General features: G+C 41.2%; 1 protein-coding gene across 3 annotated transcripts in view; it reads right to left on the bottom strand.

The window, feature by feature from the left end:
- Window positions 1-8,457: 8,457 nt before the first annotated feature.
- Window positions 8,458-18,498, bottom strand: part of sema4ab (sema domain, immunoglobulin domain (Ig), transmembrane domain (TM) and short cytoplasmic domain, (semaphorin) 4Ab) — a 50,521-nt gene continuing 40,480 nt past the window's right edge. For 2 of the 3 annotated variants that reach the window (XM_044170516.1, XM_044170517.1), the window contains exons 14-16: window positions 11,675-11,769; window positions 9,357-10,111; window positions 8,460-9,259 (exon numbers count right to left, since the gene is read on the bottom strand). In XM_044170516.1, the coding sequence (XP_044026451.1) occupies window positions 9,143-9,259; window positions 9,357-10,111; window positions 11,675-11,769 (967 nt within the window). In that variant the 3' untranslated portion in view covers window positions 8,460-9,142. Of the gene's footprint in view, window positions 9,260-9,356; window positions 10,112-11,674; window positions 11,770-18,498 lie in introns of all 3 variants that reach the window. The other variant, XM_044170519.1, reaches the window with a different exon arrangement.

Raw genomic sequence — 18,498 nt, 5'->3', positions numbered from 1 at the left:
GGGTCTGCCCTACGGTTTTTGGGACCCTAATCCATTGCAGAGAAGGTTTGCTTGTTCCACAGTGCCAACAATCAGGAAGACACATACCACTATAGGACAGTTTGTTTAATTCATTAGGGTTCAAAACCCAGAAGGGGTAGACCTACCCTACTGAGATTGTCCGGGTTTCATGGTGTTGATGTTCTTCTCTCTGTTTACACGCTATAATTCCGATTTCATACATTTTTCGGTTGTGGACTACTACTTCTGCATACTTTGAGCTACAGAAACCATTCAAATGTCAAAATGTTCAGCTCGTTAAGGTATTGCTTGTATTAAACTTTTTTCTACATTTTATACTTAAAAAATCAAGTTTTTTCCCCCCAACGTATAATGTAAGTGAATTGGAGAAATCCTCTTCAAACTACTCCACTTTGAAGTTCTATCACTTCTGCATACTTTCAGCTACATACTTCATTAAACGGGTCACAAGACTTTGAACTATCTTTTACAGTTTTTAAGTTTATGTTTTAGAAGAAGTGCATCATGGGAAGTCTCCCGGCAGTCTAGGCCTATAGCAACATAACTAAGGGATGGTTCAGGACTCACCCAAGCCAGCCCTAACTATAAGCTTTATCACAGAGGAAAGTCTTAAGCCTACTCTTAAATGTGGAGATGGTGTCTGCCTCCCGAACCCAAACTGGGACCTGATTCCACAGGAGAGGAGCTTGATAACTGAAGGCTCTGGCTCCCATTCTACTTTTGGAGACTCTTGGAACCACAACCCTGCATTCTGGGAGCACAGTGTTCTAGTTGGGTAATAAGGTATTATGAGCTCTTTAAGATACGATGGTGCCTGACCATTAAGAGCTTTGTAGGTGAGGAGAAGGATTTTAAATTCCATTCTGGATTTTACAGGGAGCCAGTGCAGAGAAGCTAATATTGGAGAGATATGAGCTCTTTTCCTAGTTTTTGTCAGTACATGTGCTGCAGCATTCTGGATCAACTGGAGACTCTTAAGAGACTTATTCGGGCAGCCTGATAATAAGGAATTGCAATAGTCCAACCTAGAAGTAACAAATGCATGGACTAGTTTAAATCCTGATCAAAGATAACTCCGAAGTTCCTTACGGTGGTGCTGGAGGCCAGGGCAATGCCATCTAGAGTAACTATATTTTTAGATAATGGTTTATGGAGGTGTTTGGGTTTAACATTAGAAAATTCTACTCTCTAAATCCTGCTGATTGCAACCATCTGAATACTGTTTGCATCACCCTCCCCTTCCAAGCGTGTGGCAAAAAAACGTGAAAGGCCCATTCTAGAGCCAGTGTTTTGTTTGTCCATTCTGGGTTAATTTAGAAACATGATGGTGCAACATAGGGGCCTCCATGGAAGGGGACCCGCTCCCTCTGTAGATATAAAGGGCTTATTCTAAGGTAATGAAAACACAACGATTCTTATTTTCAGCTGATTATACACTAATGAAAACATACTTATGAATATTATAATTTCTGCCAATAGCTCCTCCTAAATGTTACACACTGGACCTTTAAGGCAGGCTACGTGAGCGTTGAAGACTTTGGAAATACAAATCTCAATAATTTTTTACTTACACACACAAACACAATTCAACTACTTCTCTATATACTTCAGCTCATTTCTTCAGAAATTGCTTTCTCTAGTTATTATTTGTTGGTTTTTATGCCATCGCTTAATTTGCCCTGAGCAGGAAATTGGCCATAACTCATTGACCATTTGTCCAATCATCATAAATCTTGGTAGATATCTTAATTCATTGTTTGGAAAGATGCGTGCTAAAGCATTTTGAGGCTGAACCATAGGGGGCGCCACAAATGCCAAAAATGTGTATGTCTAAACCTGGTGCACAGAATTTCACCAATTTCTGTGCACATACTCTGGGAGCAAGTATTAACCAAATTCTGAAGATTCATATTGTTTGGTGCATGTGTGCATGTGACCGTGGTCTATCACGTATTGGCTCATAACTCAAGTTGTCGCCTACTTCAGACATTTCGGCCATGTGCACTGAGTTTTCTTTAGACAGATAAAGCTCCAGAGGACTGTGCTTATCTGGGTTTCTCCATCATTGAGTGAAATTAGACATTTTTGTCCCGCTGCATACATTGTAATGATGAAACTAGTGTGTGATTGGTCTCACTCCTTCTTTAAACAGAATTAAACTAGCTGAAGTGACTTTGCTCGTCTTCGTGAAGCCTGTGAAGCTGCTTGTTGCAGCTTTAATTTCAGGTCATTAGAAATACTGTATGTGAGCTGTCATGTTGCTTTGCATGAGTGTTTGTATTATTTAGAGAATCCCCTGACAGTTAGATTATTATTTTGGCCATGAGGTGGCGACAAAAGACAACCAGGTTTTCTATGGCTATGATAGTGTATGGAGCTACAGCACGGGCAGCACTGCCACATGCAATGGAAACTTGAAATACTGTACAATGTTTTAGGTTTCTGAAGGGACTGAACATTGAGTATATGCTGTAAAAAGAGCAAAATTTGCAATTAGCACATAGCCCCACATTGTGATCTTGTGCAACTTGTTTAGTCTCTTTAGTTATCCATAGTGATTTACCTCATTTGTGTGTTAAATGCAGGCAAATGCACCACTCACGCCTTCACACAAACTTGGAGGAGAACTGCTAGTGCTTCCTCACATCTGAACAGAATATTGTTAACATTTTAACTCTTGAGAACTTGTATTTCACTAAGCTCTATAGGAAAGTGTGTCCTCTGCATTTGACCCATCCTAACTATTTAGGAGCAGTGGGAAGCCACAGTGCCTTGGTCAAAGTATTCCTAATTCCTTACATGCATGTGTTGAGGTGGCACAAAAAAGTGTTTGGAAATTTCACATCAACAACAGGCCTCTCGTTTTAGCCAAAACCAACTTAATGAGCTCTCTCTGCCGACACAGCAGCCAGCAGTTCTTTTGTCTTGTTGTGACAGCTGTTTTCAGTGTCATGTTGGGGAACTAAAATGCATTTTGTTCACAACTTTAAGGAGGCTGCAGCTGGTGGGAGTCCATCCACATTTGATAATATCACACTCCAATGAGGGACTTTCAAAGGTCCACCCCAACCTTGAAGATAGTTTTTGGCCATAGGCCCAAAATCAGCTGTCTGGCAAACCATTTCCCCAAATGTTCCTTTAAGTATCTTGTACATTATGAGCAGCAACAAGGTTTTATAAGTTGCAGCTGTTAAGCCATACTGGGGCCTCATTTATAAAACAGGAAAACCACATATAAGTACTTATTTATAAATCCTTACTTTGACACGAAAATGATCTTATCTCTAAGCAAGGTCTAGACCTGATGTGATTTTCCTGCTGGTTATGTAGGAGTATTGCTGTTTGGGACACATATGCGCCCAAGCCTGTGGTGAACTTTGCATTAGCTTTATGAATAATGTGTTAGTAATGTTCAGTTAAAGGTGTGAAGAATTAATTGCCAGACATAAGGTGTTTTGAATTAAAAACAGGATGTGATGTTCTATAAATAGAGTGTCAAATTAGAAAGATGTAACCGTGGCTAATCTTGCATCATTGGAAGACATTGAAAACCGTGCTTTTAGAAGGGAGAGAGTTTTCAGAGACCGGAATGACTTTTTTGCACATGATGATCCATGGCTATTCCTGACTAGACTCTCATTAGTGCTAGCATTATATAGGGGACATCGCTCATAGTAAGGCAGGTGGCATCAATTTTAAGTTCATCAGAGATTTATATATCACAGGTGTGTTAGTTACAAATGGGCTTCTTAGAACTTACGTAAGCAAGGTTTTTTATGTTCAGTATCTTTGAGGAATCGAACATAAGCACACTGTTCTTCACACAAGAAATGATCTTAAGACTAAGTTAAAGTATAAATCAAAGAACATTTTTATAAATGAGGCCCCAGATGTTTAAAAGTCAAACACCATATGACACCCCAAATAGAGCCATAAGTATTCAGAGCTTATATAGCATCCAGGCTTTTCCTAACTGAGTAGAGTAAGACTGCCTCACAGAGACCTGCCTGCCTTTTATTACATATCTCACCAGTCACTGTTTTCCATCTCTAACATGGAAGGGGGTGCTTCATGACAAGTGCTTGAAAACCTGCCATGACATTTCCTTTTTATCAGATCGATCTCAGTTTGTACATGTTAACGGTGAGTCCTCCGTGCACGCCAAAGTTAGTCACGGAGTTCCACAAGGTTCTGTGCTTGGACCGATTCTATTCACCTTATATATGCTTCCTCTAGTCAGTATTATTAGGAAGCACTCCATAAACTTTCATTGCTATGCAAACTAACCAGTTAACTAAACTTGCCTTAAGGACATGAAGACCTGGACGACCTGCAACTTTCTGATGTTAAACTCTGACAAAACTGAAGTATTTGTACTTGGTCCCAAACACCTCCAAGACAAATTATCTAAAGATATAGTTACTCTAGATGGCATTGCCCTGGCCTCCAGCACCACTGTAAGGAACGTCGGAGTTATCTTTGATCAGGATTTATCCTTTAACTCCCACATGAAACAAACTTCAGGGAGTGCCTTTTTTCACCTACGTAATATTGCAAAAATCAGGCACATCCTGTCTCAAAACGATGCTGAAAAATTAGTGCATGCATTTGTTACTTCTAGACTGGACTACTGCAATTCCTTATTATCCGGTTGCCCGAATAAGTCCCTTAAGACTCTCCAGTTGATCCAGAATGCTGCAGCACGTGTACTGACAAAAACTAGGAAAAGAGATCATATCTCTCCAATATTAGCTTCTCTGCACTGGCTCCCTGTAAAATCCAGAATGGAATTTAAAATCCTTCTCCTCACCTACAAAGCTCTTAATGGTCAGGCACCATCGTATCTTAAAGAGCTCATAATACCGCATTACCCAACACTGCGCTCCCAGGATGCAGGGTTACTTGTGGTTCCAAGAGTCTCCAAAAGTAGAATGGGAGCCAGAGCCTTCAGTTATCAAGCTCCTCTCCTGTGGAATCAGGTCCCAGTTTGGGTTCGGGAGGCAGACACCATCTCCACATTTAAGATTAGGCTAAAGACTTTCCTCTTTGATAAAGCTTATAATTAGGGCTGGCTTGGGTGAGTCCTGAACCATCCCTTAGTTATGCTGCTATAGGCCTAGACTGCCGGGAGACTTCACATGATGCACCTCTTTCCTCTCTCCTTCACTCCCTCTCCATCTGTATGCATTTTTATCCCATTACTGCATGTTACTAACTCAACATCTTCTCTCTCCCATTGTTCTGTGCTTTCTCGTTTCTCTCCTCTCTCCTTCTGTTGCTTTCAGCAGGTATTTCTGCCTCCAGAGCTGCGGGGTCTGGGTCTGTGGTTGTGGGCCGCCTGCTGCCCCCGTGTTCCTGCTTGACAACTGCTGCTACAGTTGTTGTTATTGGCTCTGTTAATGATGCTGACATTATTCTTCCTATAGCTGTCATTCATATTATTACTAATTTATTAATATTAACACTATAATTACTACTCTACTACATAAAAAAATTCTATGTGGTCTTTGCATTGTGCCTCCCTAACCCTATCCCCTTCCCCCAAACCCCTCCCCTCTCTCTCTCGGCATGGCAGCGGGGGATGGCTGCCCACCATTGAGTCTGGTTCTGTCCAAGGTTTCTGCCCTCTTAAAGAAAGTTTTTCCTTGCCACTGTCGCCAAATGCTTGCTCATGGTGGGATTTGTTGGGTCTCTGTAATTAATATTATAAAGAGTATGGTCTAGACCTGCTCTATAGGAAAAGCACAATGAGACTAGGCCTCGCACAATGAGAGTGAGTGCGCATGCGCCAGCCCGCATGCTGCCTGTTGCTGTAGCTCCGTCAAAGAGTTTCCCTACGGGGATCAATAAAGTATTTCTGATTCTGATTCTGAGATAATTTCTGTTATGAATTGGAGCTATATAAATAAATTGAATTTAATTTTTATATCAGAGGATCAACATGCCGAAAATGATTTCTATCTCTTACAAATGTACCACATGGCATTGCAAGGATAAGTAAATTGACAAAAAATATGCAAAACAAAAACTATAGTCATTTTAAAGATCTGTTAACACTTTAAAGAAGACTTAACTATTTTCCATTCTTTCAGATTCCATTACTGCAAATGCACAAAAGTACTGTGTGGTTTTGCCCAGGAATAGAATTAAATAACACTTGGAATTCATTTGTTTGTTGATATGATAGATGACTTTTATTCGTTCTAGATTTTCAGAATGTCACAAAATGGAGCTGCTCTTCTGAACGGGCATTGGGGTGGATGGGCATCATAACATGCACCCCAATGGCATAGTGATGTCATTTAAAAATACAGTACCCAAAACACATTGAAAATATGACAAAAAGAATGATGATTGCGCTGAACATATTACAAATGCAAGCATTTTTCAGAGTCAGCATGATGACAAACATTAACCAGGGTCTCTATTTATGAAGCATTTCAGAGTGAAAAATCTATTTTAATTTGAAAACATTCCAACAGTGATGTGCATTTGGTCCTGATTTTCCACAGAGAAGTTAAAGCATTCAATGAGCTTCCTTAACCAAGGAAAGTCAACCTTGCCCAGTTAATCTGTTCGGACTTCCCAGCAGGTGGTGAATGACACAACTTGCTCAGATGGAATGTAAAATGTCTTTTAAAACAACTAACCCACTTTTATTCAGGACTTACTTGCACCACAGACAAACTGCATCTAGCTCTTGCAATGTACACGTATGTGCAACATGAAGTACAAATACAGCAGCGTTGGTTTGGGTTGTTCACAGCCAAGTGTCTATAGATGCACCTGAAATCTCCTGCACCACACATATTCAACAGTATACTCAAACACTCAAATTGGTATCCTCAGAAACACAATCGAACCGTCTGTCAGTACATTAACATGCACACAAGAAAGCAGCTTACTCAAAGTAATCAGATTAATCAGGAAATCAAACACCATGTTTAAATGCACTATAACCCAGGTACTAGAATATCCATGTAAACATTCAGAAGGTCAGTAATGATTTCTCCCCTACTCCCAACATTAGTTGGGAACCATGGCTTACTGATTTTGATTGTAGCTGTGATATATGACAACACACCTGATTTTGTGTGTGTGTCTGTTTCATGTTCTTATATCTTGGTGGGGACTTTAACCTGATTGCACACTAACCCATGGGGAGGTCCCCACAGGTAGAGACTGCTTTTGAGGGTTGAGACTTGGTTTTAGGGTACAGGTTACACTTAAGGTTAGGGTAAGGGGCTAGGGAAAGCAGTATGTCAATGACTGTCCCCCACGGGGATAGTGAAACAAATGAGTGCATGAGAGGACAGGCTCTATAGTAAGAACACAGTTTCCCCAGGCAAATATACCTGGATTATACAAATAATCAACTGGTTACTGGTGGAAACTGATTTATTTAGAGTTCTAGAGGCTACTTGGTGCAAGTTAGAGTTCTAGTCTGACTTTCAGTGTAATTATTAGGAAGATGAGAATACATCTCTTCATGTAGTTGTTGTCCTGCAGATCAGAAACCCAGTTACATGTATACATGGCCAACAAACTGACATTTTCCAGGAGAAATATAGCTGCTAAATCAGGTTTCTCTAATCCCCTACCCAGATTACCATGGGTGATTCTCATTTGTCCTGAATGTCTCCATGTTTCCCTCACTTGCGTCTTAGATGCAAGGAAAAGATGCGAGGAAAGAAGAATCGAGGAAACATGTTTTTGAGAAATGAGACGTATTTTCCTCCGAACCATCATCTGAAGTTTCTGATGATAGCACAGCTGGATCAGCAGTCAGTCTGCAGATGTTAACAGCTGTATGCCCTGGAGTTTATATTTGCACAGATAATGTGATGTACTATCCAAATAATAATAAGGGCACACAGTTACCTCTGCCAGCGCAGCGGCATAGTAATGTCCTCCAACATGACAAAAGCAAATGTGAAATATCGAAAATATCAAGCAGCTGCACATTCATTAAAAACCTGTATTTTGTATCTATATTGTGAACATAATCCATCAAACTACTTTCCATAAAGTTACTGCTCAGCTACAGAAAGCACATAAGCAAGCAATGCTTTATTTGTAGAAATGATTCATGATCAAAATATAATTTCTACCTGATGCACAGGGATGTTGTGCCTCATACAAACTATTTAATTAAATGTTTTTACTGCTGAAAGACAACAGACTCCCATACCATGATACAGGTTAAAATGGGAAAATGATAAAAGTTGTTTTATGCTTATTTTATTAATCAGACCACATATCCAATTATTTGAGCTAAATGGTGAATCAGAACACAAATAAAATCTAAACTTGGTAGTGCTATTACACCTGAGTTGAATCGGCTGTTTGTCCCAGTATAAAGCTGCAGTGATGTAGTATTAGATCAGTCTGATCAGCCTCAGCGTCAATCACTATCAGATTTCTAATAAAGACGTGTCTCGGTCTGAGACTTCAGTGAAGTCTCCTGTATCCTCGCTCATGCCTCCTTTGGACAGCCTCCTTGCTTCTCAGAACAGAAATAAGGGAATTGAGACGTCTTTCATGTTGGCGGACCAGATCAATTTCCAGGTCACCTGAAGAACAAGGAAAGGAAGTAAGGCGAATGAGAAGCACCCCAGGTTTCTCGTTTATGTGACTGCAGAAAGACAACTTTAACCTCTTTAATGAAGTGCATGTACATAAACACACTGAGATAGCACTGTGTCATCATGTAAGAGGTTAATGCTGCATATTTATTGATGTATGTAAAATGACTGATTCTTAGAAGTTTGATGAACATGGGCCCAGGCTCTTCTCTTTTCAAAATGAGAGAGGAAATTTCAAAATGTAACACTTTTGTTCATGTGTGTTTTGGATGAAAAATGTAATTATCCCATGAAAAGAGATGCATAACTGGCTTTGCATCAAACACTGACTATTCTATGAAAATATGTTATACTGTACTGGATCAGCTTGTACCTTTCTGTCTCAAATGTTACTGTCTAGTAACTGAAAACACACAGAACATTTAGAACATAACAGCCAATGTGTTTCAGCGTCAGTCATGTGTCTTCATTTAAGAACCACAGGAAGATTGTCTTTCATCTTCACATCCATTGGATCCTAATCTTACCTATCAGGTTCATATGAGTCCACAGTGTTTGTACCTTGTCATTGGCTGTGCAAACAGAACCACCCACTGGCAGTCACCATGGTGACTCTGGTACTTGGGATGACCTCTCTTCACCTCTGGTCTCATCTGTAACAGTTTAAATGTATGGGACTATTCAGATAGGGGTGTTGGGTAAATGCCCATTAGAGCCTGTGAGTGCTCCGTTACAAACTAAGCCACTGGCCTGTCCGCTGTGCAGGGCTTGTCCGTTGCATTTGCTCAGAAACTGGTTCCCCCTGAGAGCCTCCTGTTCCACAGGGGTCCTTCTGTCAGAGTCTCTGGTTGGAGTTCCTGCCTGTGGGGCGGTTCGGCTGCGGCAGCGCTGTCTGATGACATACATAAGCATGGTGATTTGCAGACTGAGGCAGAGCAATAGCAGAACTGACACAACCACCAGCTCCTTTAGGTAGCAGGGGCCTCGGGCCAACACCAGGGGCTCCCCGTCCTGAACCTCTGCCTCTTTCTGCCCAGATTCCTCTGTCCACAGGGTCAAGTTTCTGCCCAGCTGTCTGGTGGTGACCGGAGTGTCTCTGCTGGACACTGTTGGCTCAGTCTCTCCTTGTATTGTTTCTATTCTCTTAGGCCAAGTCCCCACAGAGGTATATAGTCCAGGCCCAGGCCTTGCCACAGCCTGTGTGGTGGGTATGGGGTGTGTCTGAGGCCATGTGTAGCTGGTTGGAGTTTGAGCCATGGGGCTGCTCTTCTGTTTGACATGATAGATGGCCATAGTCTGTTGATATCCGTTCTCAGTGGACAGGCAGAGGTAGTGGCCCAGTGTAGTGGGTGTGGCCACAAAGCTCAGACTCCCATCCTTCAGGTGCAGGTACAGGTCTGAGGACAGCCGGCTGTTAGGACGCTCCCACAGCTGCTGGGAAAGCCGCGACACCGCGGGACACTGCAGCCGCACCACTTCATTCAGAGACACTGAAACCAGCTCACCTGCAGGACATGAGGATGATATACACCAATACACCAAGCCCCTTCATACACAATGTCATCAGATACCATGAAAACTGCCAACAGCAATCTAAACCTGCCAAAGAATCTGCTGACCGGTAAGGAAATGCATAATTGTCCATGTTGCATGAGAATGTACGAAGGACATTATTAAAGCAAAAGGCTGCAAGCAAACAGTTTCTTCACTTGCTCGTTACATACTTGACGCAAAGTGGAGTCTGTGTTAGACCAAACCTGTGTGTCTTCTGAGGACACCCAGCTGAGGCGGCAGAATGAAGCCTGGTTGCTGAACCACCTAGTGGCAAGCTACCTGAGAGATCACCCACCTGTCGCTCAGAGCAGCCACGTCCTTAATTATGCAGAACTTTAAGCCTTAACATAATTTAAATGGGTGAGTTATAAAAAAAAAAATCACCCAACTCACAGTTGTCATGAACGGGGAAATTAGCTATAGAGACCAGGCTGTAAACATGTTTATTTCTGCTGTAAAGGGCATTTTAACATGGGGCTCTATCAGGACTGACTCGCTTTTGGAGCAAGTGGCAATTCAATTAACTGCAGTTTTTGGCGCTTCCGCGTTGGTTTCATTTTTCAGCCCCGGAGGTTACCGCTTGGTTGTAATGCAGATTTTCAGTCCTTCTCCTGGGGACACCAAGTCCTGCTTTATCAGATGAGATCAGGTGTGTTCAAGAGCTGGTGAACACAAATGATTTAGCTAATCAGGTGTGGGTGGAGAGATGAAAAATGTGCAGGCTTGGGGTCATGGGGACCAAGATTGAAATCATGACAATCATCAACTAAATGCTCCATAGCTACTTTAAATTGATAAAAAAAAAGCATATTGGAGACTATTCTCTTTTTTAATGTGCTAGTTCATCTACTTCTTCACTGGTACTTGCTTGTTTACTGCCATTTTTCATTTAGTGTACCTATTTGAAACACATGGACAGATTTAAGCTTGGGAAAAACTTACTTTTAACAATTCCTTTCCTCATGTACGCATGATGGCTACCCTGCATATCCTCATGATGCAGTTCTAAAATAAAGCTATTAAATAAAGGTTGCCGCTGTTGATGCTTTTTCTGCTGTGAACTCTTTAACAATATATAACAGAGCCCGACTGATAAATTGGTTGATATTGGCAGATATCGTTTCAGTGTATATGTCGGCTGATAAATCACAGTGTCAGAACAGAAATGTCACAGATGTGTTTGAGGTCAGGTTTGTATAATGACAAGTTTATTTTTACACTTTAAAATGTCCCTTTCAGTACTTGTTTTAGTCACAATTCTATGAAACAATATTTTAATGGATCCTCATCCAAACTTACAAAGTACTCAGGCAAGCTGTTGTTATTGTAAAAAACAGGTATATCACAAGCCTTAGTGCCATTTTAGACAACACATTTTGCTATAAAGAACATGTCCATGTAAGAAACAATGATATTTATAGGACTAATGCTAGTCCTATAAATATCAGTGTTTCTTACATGGAGTATGTAACTAGCTTAAGCAAAGCAAATCCGTTGAGATAAGTGACACTTACCTGCAGGCAGTTTGTTTGGCCCAAATCTGGAGCTATGTGTTAATGAAACACTGTTGCATGCCTCTTCAACATTCCCTCTGTCTATGTCCTGGCCTCTGAGGAGGGAAAACTACAGTCAACTGAGAAGGCTGGTACGACTTCCATAGATTTACTGCTAATGGCTGTCATCTTGAATCAGAATCAGAAACACTTTATTGATCCCTGTAGGGAATGGCAGCCATCAGCAGGCACAGATCCTCAAACAGCTCATAATGTAGCCCAAAAATTCTCAATTGGGAGTCTCAGCTCAGGAGAAGTATAGGTAAGGGCTCAGTGAGGAGGTTTGGCTGTCATGGCTCAGTATGATAATCTGCTTTATACATGGTCATTGGTCAGTCTTAAAATGTTCAGTTCATTTAGGTTAACTAAAAAAACTAAAACACTTCAGGGATGAGGGTTATCATTCATTGTCCATCACAGTCTTAACAAAAACAGCTACGCTCTCAGCAGCACACAATTCTCTTCTTCTCCTTCCAAAATTGATAGCCAATGAATTAATTTAGTCTCATAAAATATACTAAACTATCAATTTGGAACTCTGATTAATAATTAAACTAATAACTACAACCAAAATAACCATATCAATAGCTACTAGGTTGAAGGATTTGGAGTTCTACATAGAAGAGGTTGGTGATATATAAACACTTATGCAACACTGAAGAAACCTGCATGTGTATCCACAAGCATTTATTTATTGTAAAAGAAACAAAAGCTGAAGATGAAACCTAACTAAAATGCAGTAAACTAAAGAACAAAAATGTGTGTGTGCGTATGTGTGTGAGTGAGAAGAAGAGTGTGTGTGAGGAGACCGTGTGTGTGTATGAGGGTGCACGCCAGAGAGAATGTGTGTACGTTTCCTTGTTCTGCCTCCGTATGTCCGTGTGCACAAGCATGAACACACGTGGTCAAAGACAAAGAAAGAAAAGAAAGCATGTGAAGCAAGAGCTTTAATTCCCTCTGTGCGTGTGTTTAAGGCCAAATTAGAGGTGTAATGTATGTGTGTGATCTGTGTAGGATAATGGTGCCGAGTTAGTTGCATGCAAAGACTGTGTGGAGCATAACGTTACTAACATCAAGTTAGTGGTGGCTGAGAACTATGGTTACAATAATAACCTCACGTTAACCATGGAGAAAGATCACAACAATATAACCTCAATGAAAAACACATCAGTAACATTGGAAGAACATTGTGGTTCCGATTCAGTCTTTTGTGTGGAGTGCCGCTTGTGCAGATCTGAGGAAGCGATCGCTCCTATTGTTCTCTGTGCAGAGTTAACAGATTGGCGTTAACTTGCTTTGTGCTCCTGTTAGCATGTGAAAGTTAACTGGCAGACTTTGTGTTGTATCCGCTGACGCTAACTAAACTTGGTTGCAGGAATCTTACGCAGGCTCCCGCGTTGCTGCAGTCAGAGTTCAGTTCGGTGTGACTGCTCTGAGCGGGCCACACTGGGACACAGCTGCAGCTGCAGTGGAAAGAGTCCAGGAGAAAAGAGAGTGAACTAAATGCGAGCGGGTGTTTTGTTACCCGGTCGGGGATATCCAGTTACAGGTACTGGAAGTGACCAAGAAGAGAGGTGCGACGGTTTCAAAATAAAAGTTAATTTTAAGTCACACAATGAACTAATTCACCTGTGGAGTCCAGTGGTCCCAACATTACTAAGTGGATAATATCCTGTTATTCATAAAAGTTGCTTAGTATCTTTCAGCAACTGATGAGGCCAAGCTTTTAAACATGGGAGAATTAAGCGGTTGTAAAGAAAACCTCATCGTCCTACTACCCGCTGGGTGCGAGAGGAACGAAGACAGCCATCTCAAGCCGAGTCAAAACGTGGGAATTAACAATGCCTGAAAAGGGAAAAGGGAGCTCGACAAGGAGAGAAAATCAGCTGGCCAAACTGCCACGTGGAACCGAGTGCATACGAACAGGCCCGAGCAGCCCACACAGGAGATTTGACCTTTGTCTCCCTTCCAGCTCAACTTGTCCCCTAGCCATCTGAACCAACAGGTGAATTCCTTACATTTGTTTGCATTTATTCATGGTTGCATTTGTTTATTAATTTGCTGTTTAGTAATTATTTGTTATGTGCGTAGTTAGTAGTTCAATAAACCATTTTTAAAAAACTTGATTATTATGTGGTTTGTGTGTATGAAGTATTACGGTCACTGTACACGAGTCAAGAACTCTGTAGCAACCTTCAGATCGAGACTAAATTAATCAATTGTCTATCAATTTTCCCTTTTTGGATGGTGGTGCCCTGAGAGGAATTTAATGTGAGTTAGATTCTGTTATTTAGTAAATATTGATATATTTCTGATAGCCGGAAGTGAGCATTATTATGCTCCTTCCTCTTACTTGAAATTAAGGTAATTCGCTATGATAATTTTAATGCCTTCTAAGCCATATGTCACTACACTGGACAGACTCATCACAATTTCTTCTGTTTTTTTCCTTTTAGAAACACACATCTAAAATAAACTCTACTCTCAAGAAGGCAAGATAATTTTAACAGTCTTCCCAATTGGGGTTTTTGAGCAACTTTTACCACAATCTTACCTACATCGACCTGAACCTGGAATTCTCTCAGCTGCTGAATAGGGAATCGGCTACCACATTTTTCTTGACTGAAATGTGCTTGACTTCAATGTTCTATAGCTGCAACACCAAGCTGCATCTGAATGCTAGGGCATTGGCATGCTGAAACTTGGCCAGGAAAGCTAACGTATTGTGGTCTGAATAGCTTGTCACCACTGGCAAACCTCAAAATACCTATACTTATCCCCTACTTAACCTCTTTCCACAGCAAGGTGGTCACTGGTGCTCAAATGGCAGTGGAACAAAACACTGGTAAAACACACACACCCAAAAACCACATAAGCTGTGTTCAGGCACGTGGAGCGGAAAAGTCAACACTAGCTTGGACTTCAGGGAGCACAGCCAACCTGATGTCCCAAGTCAGTCACTTTCCCCATTCCAAATTCACAACCAGGTTTGCCTCTATCAGCCACTCAAACAGACACCTGATCTGCTCCAGATGCTCCTCCATGTCTCACTGTACATCACAAAGTCATCAACGTAAGAACAGTGTTCTTTAACCTCTCCCTTCATGAGCAGCTAGCACAATAAGTGAACTTGGATGTAAAAACTCAAACTTAACAAATCAAACTTCTCTTCTCCTCCACCACTTCAGGCACTGCACAGCAGCCCACAATCTCACAACCTTCATACATCTTTAATGCATTTGCAAGACACAGTATGATCTTAGCTCGGCATTCAAGGGTACTAAGAATACAATTCACCTCCCCAACATGCTTCAACACTTTGTAAACCCAGGTCCAAACTGGTCATGGGGCCCTTGAGATAACATCAGCACTAGGTCTCCTGGATTGAAGGTACACTGCGCTACCATCTTATCGTACCTCATCTTAGCCCCAGCAAAGTTTTTACTAGCTACCTCACATGCTGAGTGTAACCTAGCTTGAAAAAATAATAAATCAAGCACAACCCCTGGAGACTTCAGTTCAACAATCTTTTTTTTGAAAAGTGCTGGGGGGTCCTTAACCTCATGGCCAAATATAAGCTTGAATGGGATAAAACCCAAGAGATTCAGTTCTCTTATAATCTTTAATAGCAAAAAATAGGAAAAGGGACAATCTCATGCCACTCCTTGGGATGAGTTTGAACAACCATTCGAGTCAGATTTTAGTATGCAATGGAACCTTTCCATAGCTCCCTGCAACTGTGGTAAGGAGCCAAATACTTTGGGGCTATCAGCAACTCTACATTAAACTTTTACCAGTAGGTTATGGCAAAGTTTGAACTCCTGTCGGACTGGATGGTGCGCAGCAGTTGATTTAGCCTTGATGCCAAATAGCGGATTACTGCTGAATATTTTCAAAGCATTGTGTAAAGGTTTTGAGTTGTTAACCACATTTTACCCCGCTTATTATGAGAGCCAATTTCTGGAGTTAATAAAGCAAAACTGCACACACTAGTTTAGGTACTACATACCAGTACCAACAACTTTGTTGACATTTTCAACATACTGTTTCGTAATAATTTTAGTGACGAGAATCACTATCATAATATGAACAAATGGCTCCTGCTTTAGACGTAAAGGATACAAAGGTACCACTGGTGGAAACCTTCCCTGCTTTCATACGACTTTACAAAGTTGGCAAGTATGACAACTTCTTCAAGTCTTTTCTGATACTCAATGTCAAGTGTCTACTTATATTATCATGGACTCTTCTGAATCAGTAGCCATTGTGTTAAAGTTACACTCACCGATACACAAACACTGAAACAGCCACGTGTTTAATGGCTCCAAGGAAATCTTTTTCAAAAACTGAACCAAAACCACCAAAAGGTTCACTACACACTTTTCTCCTCTAAATGGTGTGTGTACTTTCACTGGGCAGCTTAAGCCCTGTACTCATACAAGTGCATTTTGAAGCTAGGTTTACACTGTTTTGTTTAGCCAAATAAAAAAATATAGGATAATGCGTGACATAATCAGTAGTTGAGTTGGAGGAAGGCAGAAAAATAGGATGTGTGAAAAAACGTTGTCGCTGTGGGAAAGAGTTAAAAGACTAACAAAGAATCCCATAGCAAATACAGCTGTTTTTTTCTAATCTCTGAAACATGACAGGACAGATAAAATAAGGACTTAATGCTAAAATATTGCCACAGTAGCTATTCAAATGTTTTTTTTTTCTTGTTCATAAGCTAGGCCACATCAAGTATATTCAGGCACCATGATTTAATAAATAATCAAAATAATTTTGTGTCTGTGCATATGTTGAAGGCCAGTAAAAGCTCTTATCAGAAATATTGGTTATATAGATTAACCTCCAATTTAATATATTGCTAGATTATACATAAGGTTAACCAAAATTTTATGTTTTTGGCACTCAACTTTGTGCTCTTGTGTGGTTTATATTCCTACCTGAAAAGATAACGAACGCAGACAGAAAAAAAGCCAGACAGGAGAAGTAGACCAAAGGAGAGGCAAAAGGAGACAGAAAGAGAGACAGAAATAGTGACAGATAGAAGTCAAGAAGAAAAGAGACAGGACGAAGGAGAAAAGAGGAGACAGGAGAAAGGAAACAGAAGGTAAGACAGGATGATAAAGTAAAAAAGGTAGGTAAGGGGTGTTTGTGTGTGTATGTGTGTCTGTGTGAGTGTGTGAGAGAGAGATTTTTATTTCCTTCACTGGAGCATCAAGATGTTAAAAGGAAAGGTGGCTATAGAAATTGTAATGTTGCTTTGGTTTAAGGTAAATATGTTTTCTATGCATGTGGTAAATATACAAGACATGAAATGTGCCTTTAAACTTACTTCTTACTTATGCATTTACAGGTATCTAACATCTGGCAACAGGGAGAGGAGACCAGGAAGTGAAAAGCTGATACCGAGTACTGATTCGATACCTGTGTTTAGTGTTAATTAATAATCAGAATCAGGAATACTTTATTGGTCCCCGCGGGGAAACTTTTGTTACAGCAGCTCACTATCACGTCAGTGCACACAGGAATAGAAGTACTAAGCAAAAAATATAATACACTATAATACAGGTCAGAAAATAAATTAAGTACCAAGTGGGTATAAGTATAAAATAAGTGTGAAGTACAAGTGGGTTTACCGGTTGATGATAATAATACGGTAAAAGGTAATAGTGCATGAACTGTCAAGTTAAGTGTAGCTTATTAAGATTATAATGAGACGGAGGATATTGCACAGCAGTAATAGAGGTATGAATAAATATCAATAAATAGGGAATTTTAAACTGAAAAGAATATATAGCACAGGAGTATTGACACAGAGTATTGCACAATTATGTCAAGTATTGCAGAGATGTAATGATCAATGTCCAGTTTAATGACTTACTTGACTGGTCATACAGACTGACACTTAGAGGGAGGAGTTAAAGAGTTTGATGGCCACAGGCAGGAATGACTTCCTGTGGCACTCTGTGGTGCTTTTTGGGGGGATGAGTCTTCCGCTGAAGGTACTCCTTTGTTTGATCAACACATCATGGAGTGGGTGGGAGACACTGTCCAAGATGGCATGTAGTTTAGCCAGCATCCTCCTCTCTGACACCACCGCCAGAGAGTCCAGCTCCACCCCCACAATGTCACAGTTAACGTCCGCTACCCTCAACCTGCTTTCCCAAGCATGCAACAGCATACAGGATAGCACTGGCCACCACAGACTCATAAAACATCTTCAGCATTGTCCAGCAGATGTTGAAGGACCTCAGCCTCCTCAGAAAATAGAGGCGGCTCTGGCCCTTCCTGTACAGAGCTTGAGTGTTCTTAACCCAGTCCAATTTATTGTCCATGTGTACTCCCAGGTACTTGTAATCCTCTACAATGTCCACACTGACCCCCTGGATGGAAATAGGGGTCACTGGCCTTGGCCCTTCGTAGGTCTACGACCAGCTCCTTGGACTTTGTCGCATTGAGCTGCAGATGGTTCTGCTCACACCATGAGACAAAGTTCCCCACCACAGCCCTGTACTCAGTCTCATCACCACCACTGATACATCCCACCACAGCAGAGTCATCAGAAAACTTCTGAAGGTGGCAGGACTCTGTGTGGTAGCTAAAGTCTGTGGTGTAGATGGTAAAGAGGAAGGGAGAGAGGACAGTCCCCTGAGGGGCCCCAGTGTTGCTGACCACGCTGTCCGACAGACAGTGCTACAGGCGCACATGCTGTGGTCTGCCAGTCAGGTAGTCCACAATCCAGGACACAAGGGGGGAATCCACCTGCATCGCTGCCAGCT

This window comes from Siniperca chuatsi, linkage group LG17 (assembly GCF_020085105.1).
Source record: "Siniperca chuatsi isolate FFG_IHB_CAS linkage group LG17, ASM2008510v1, whole genome shotgun sequence".
In the NCBI taxonomy this organism is placed as follows: Eukaryota; Metazoa; Chordata; class Actinopteri; order Centrarchiformes; family Sinipercidae; genus Siniperca; species Siniperca chuatsi.
The sequence above is the reverse complement of the archived record's forward strand: the minus strand, read 5'-3'. Positions and strand labels throughout refer to the sequence as shown.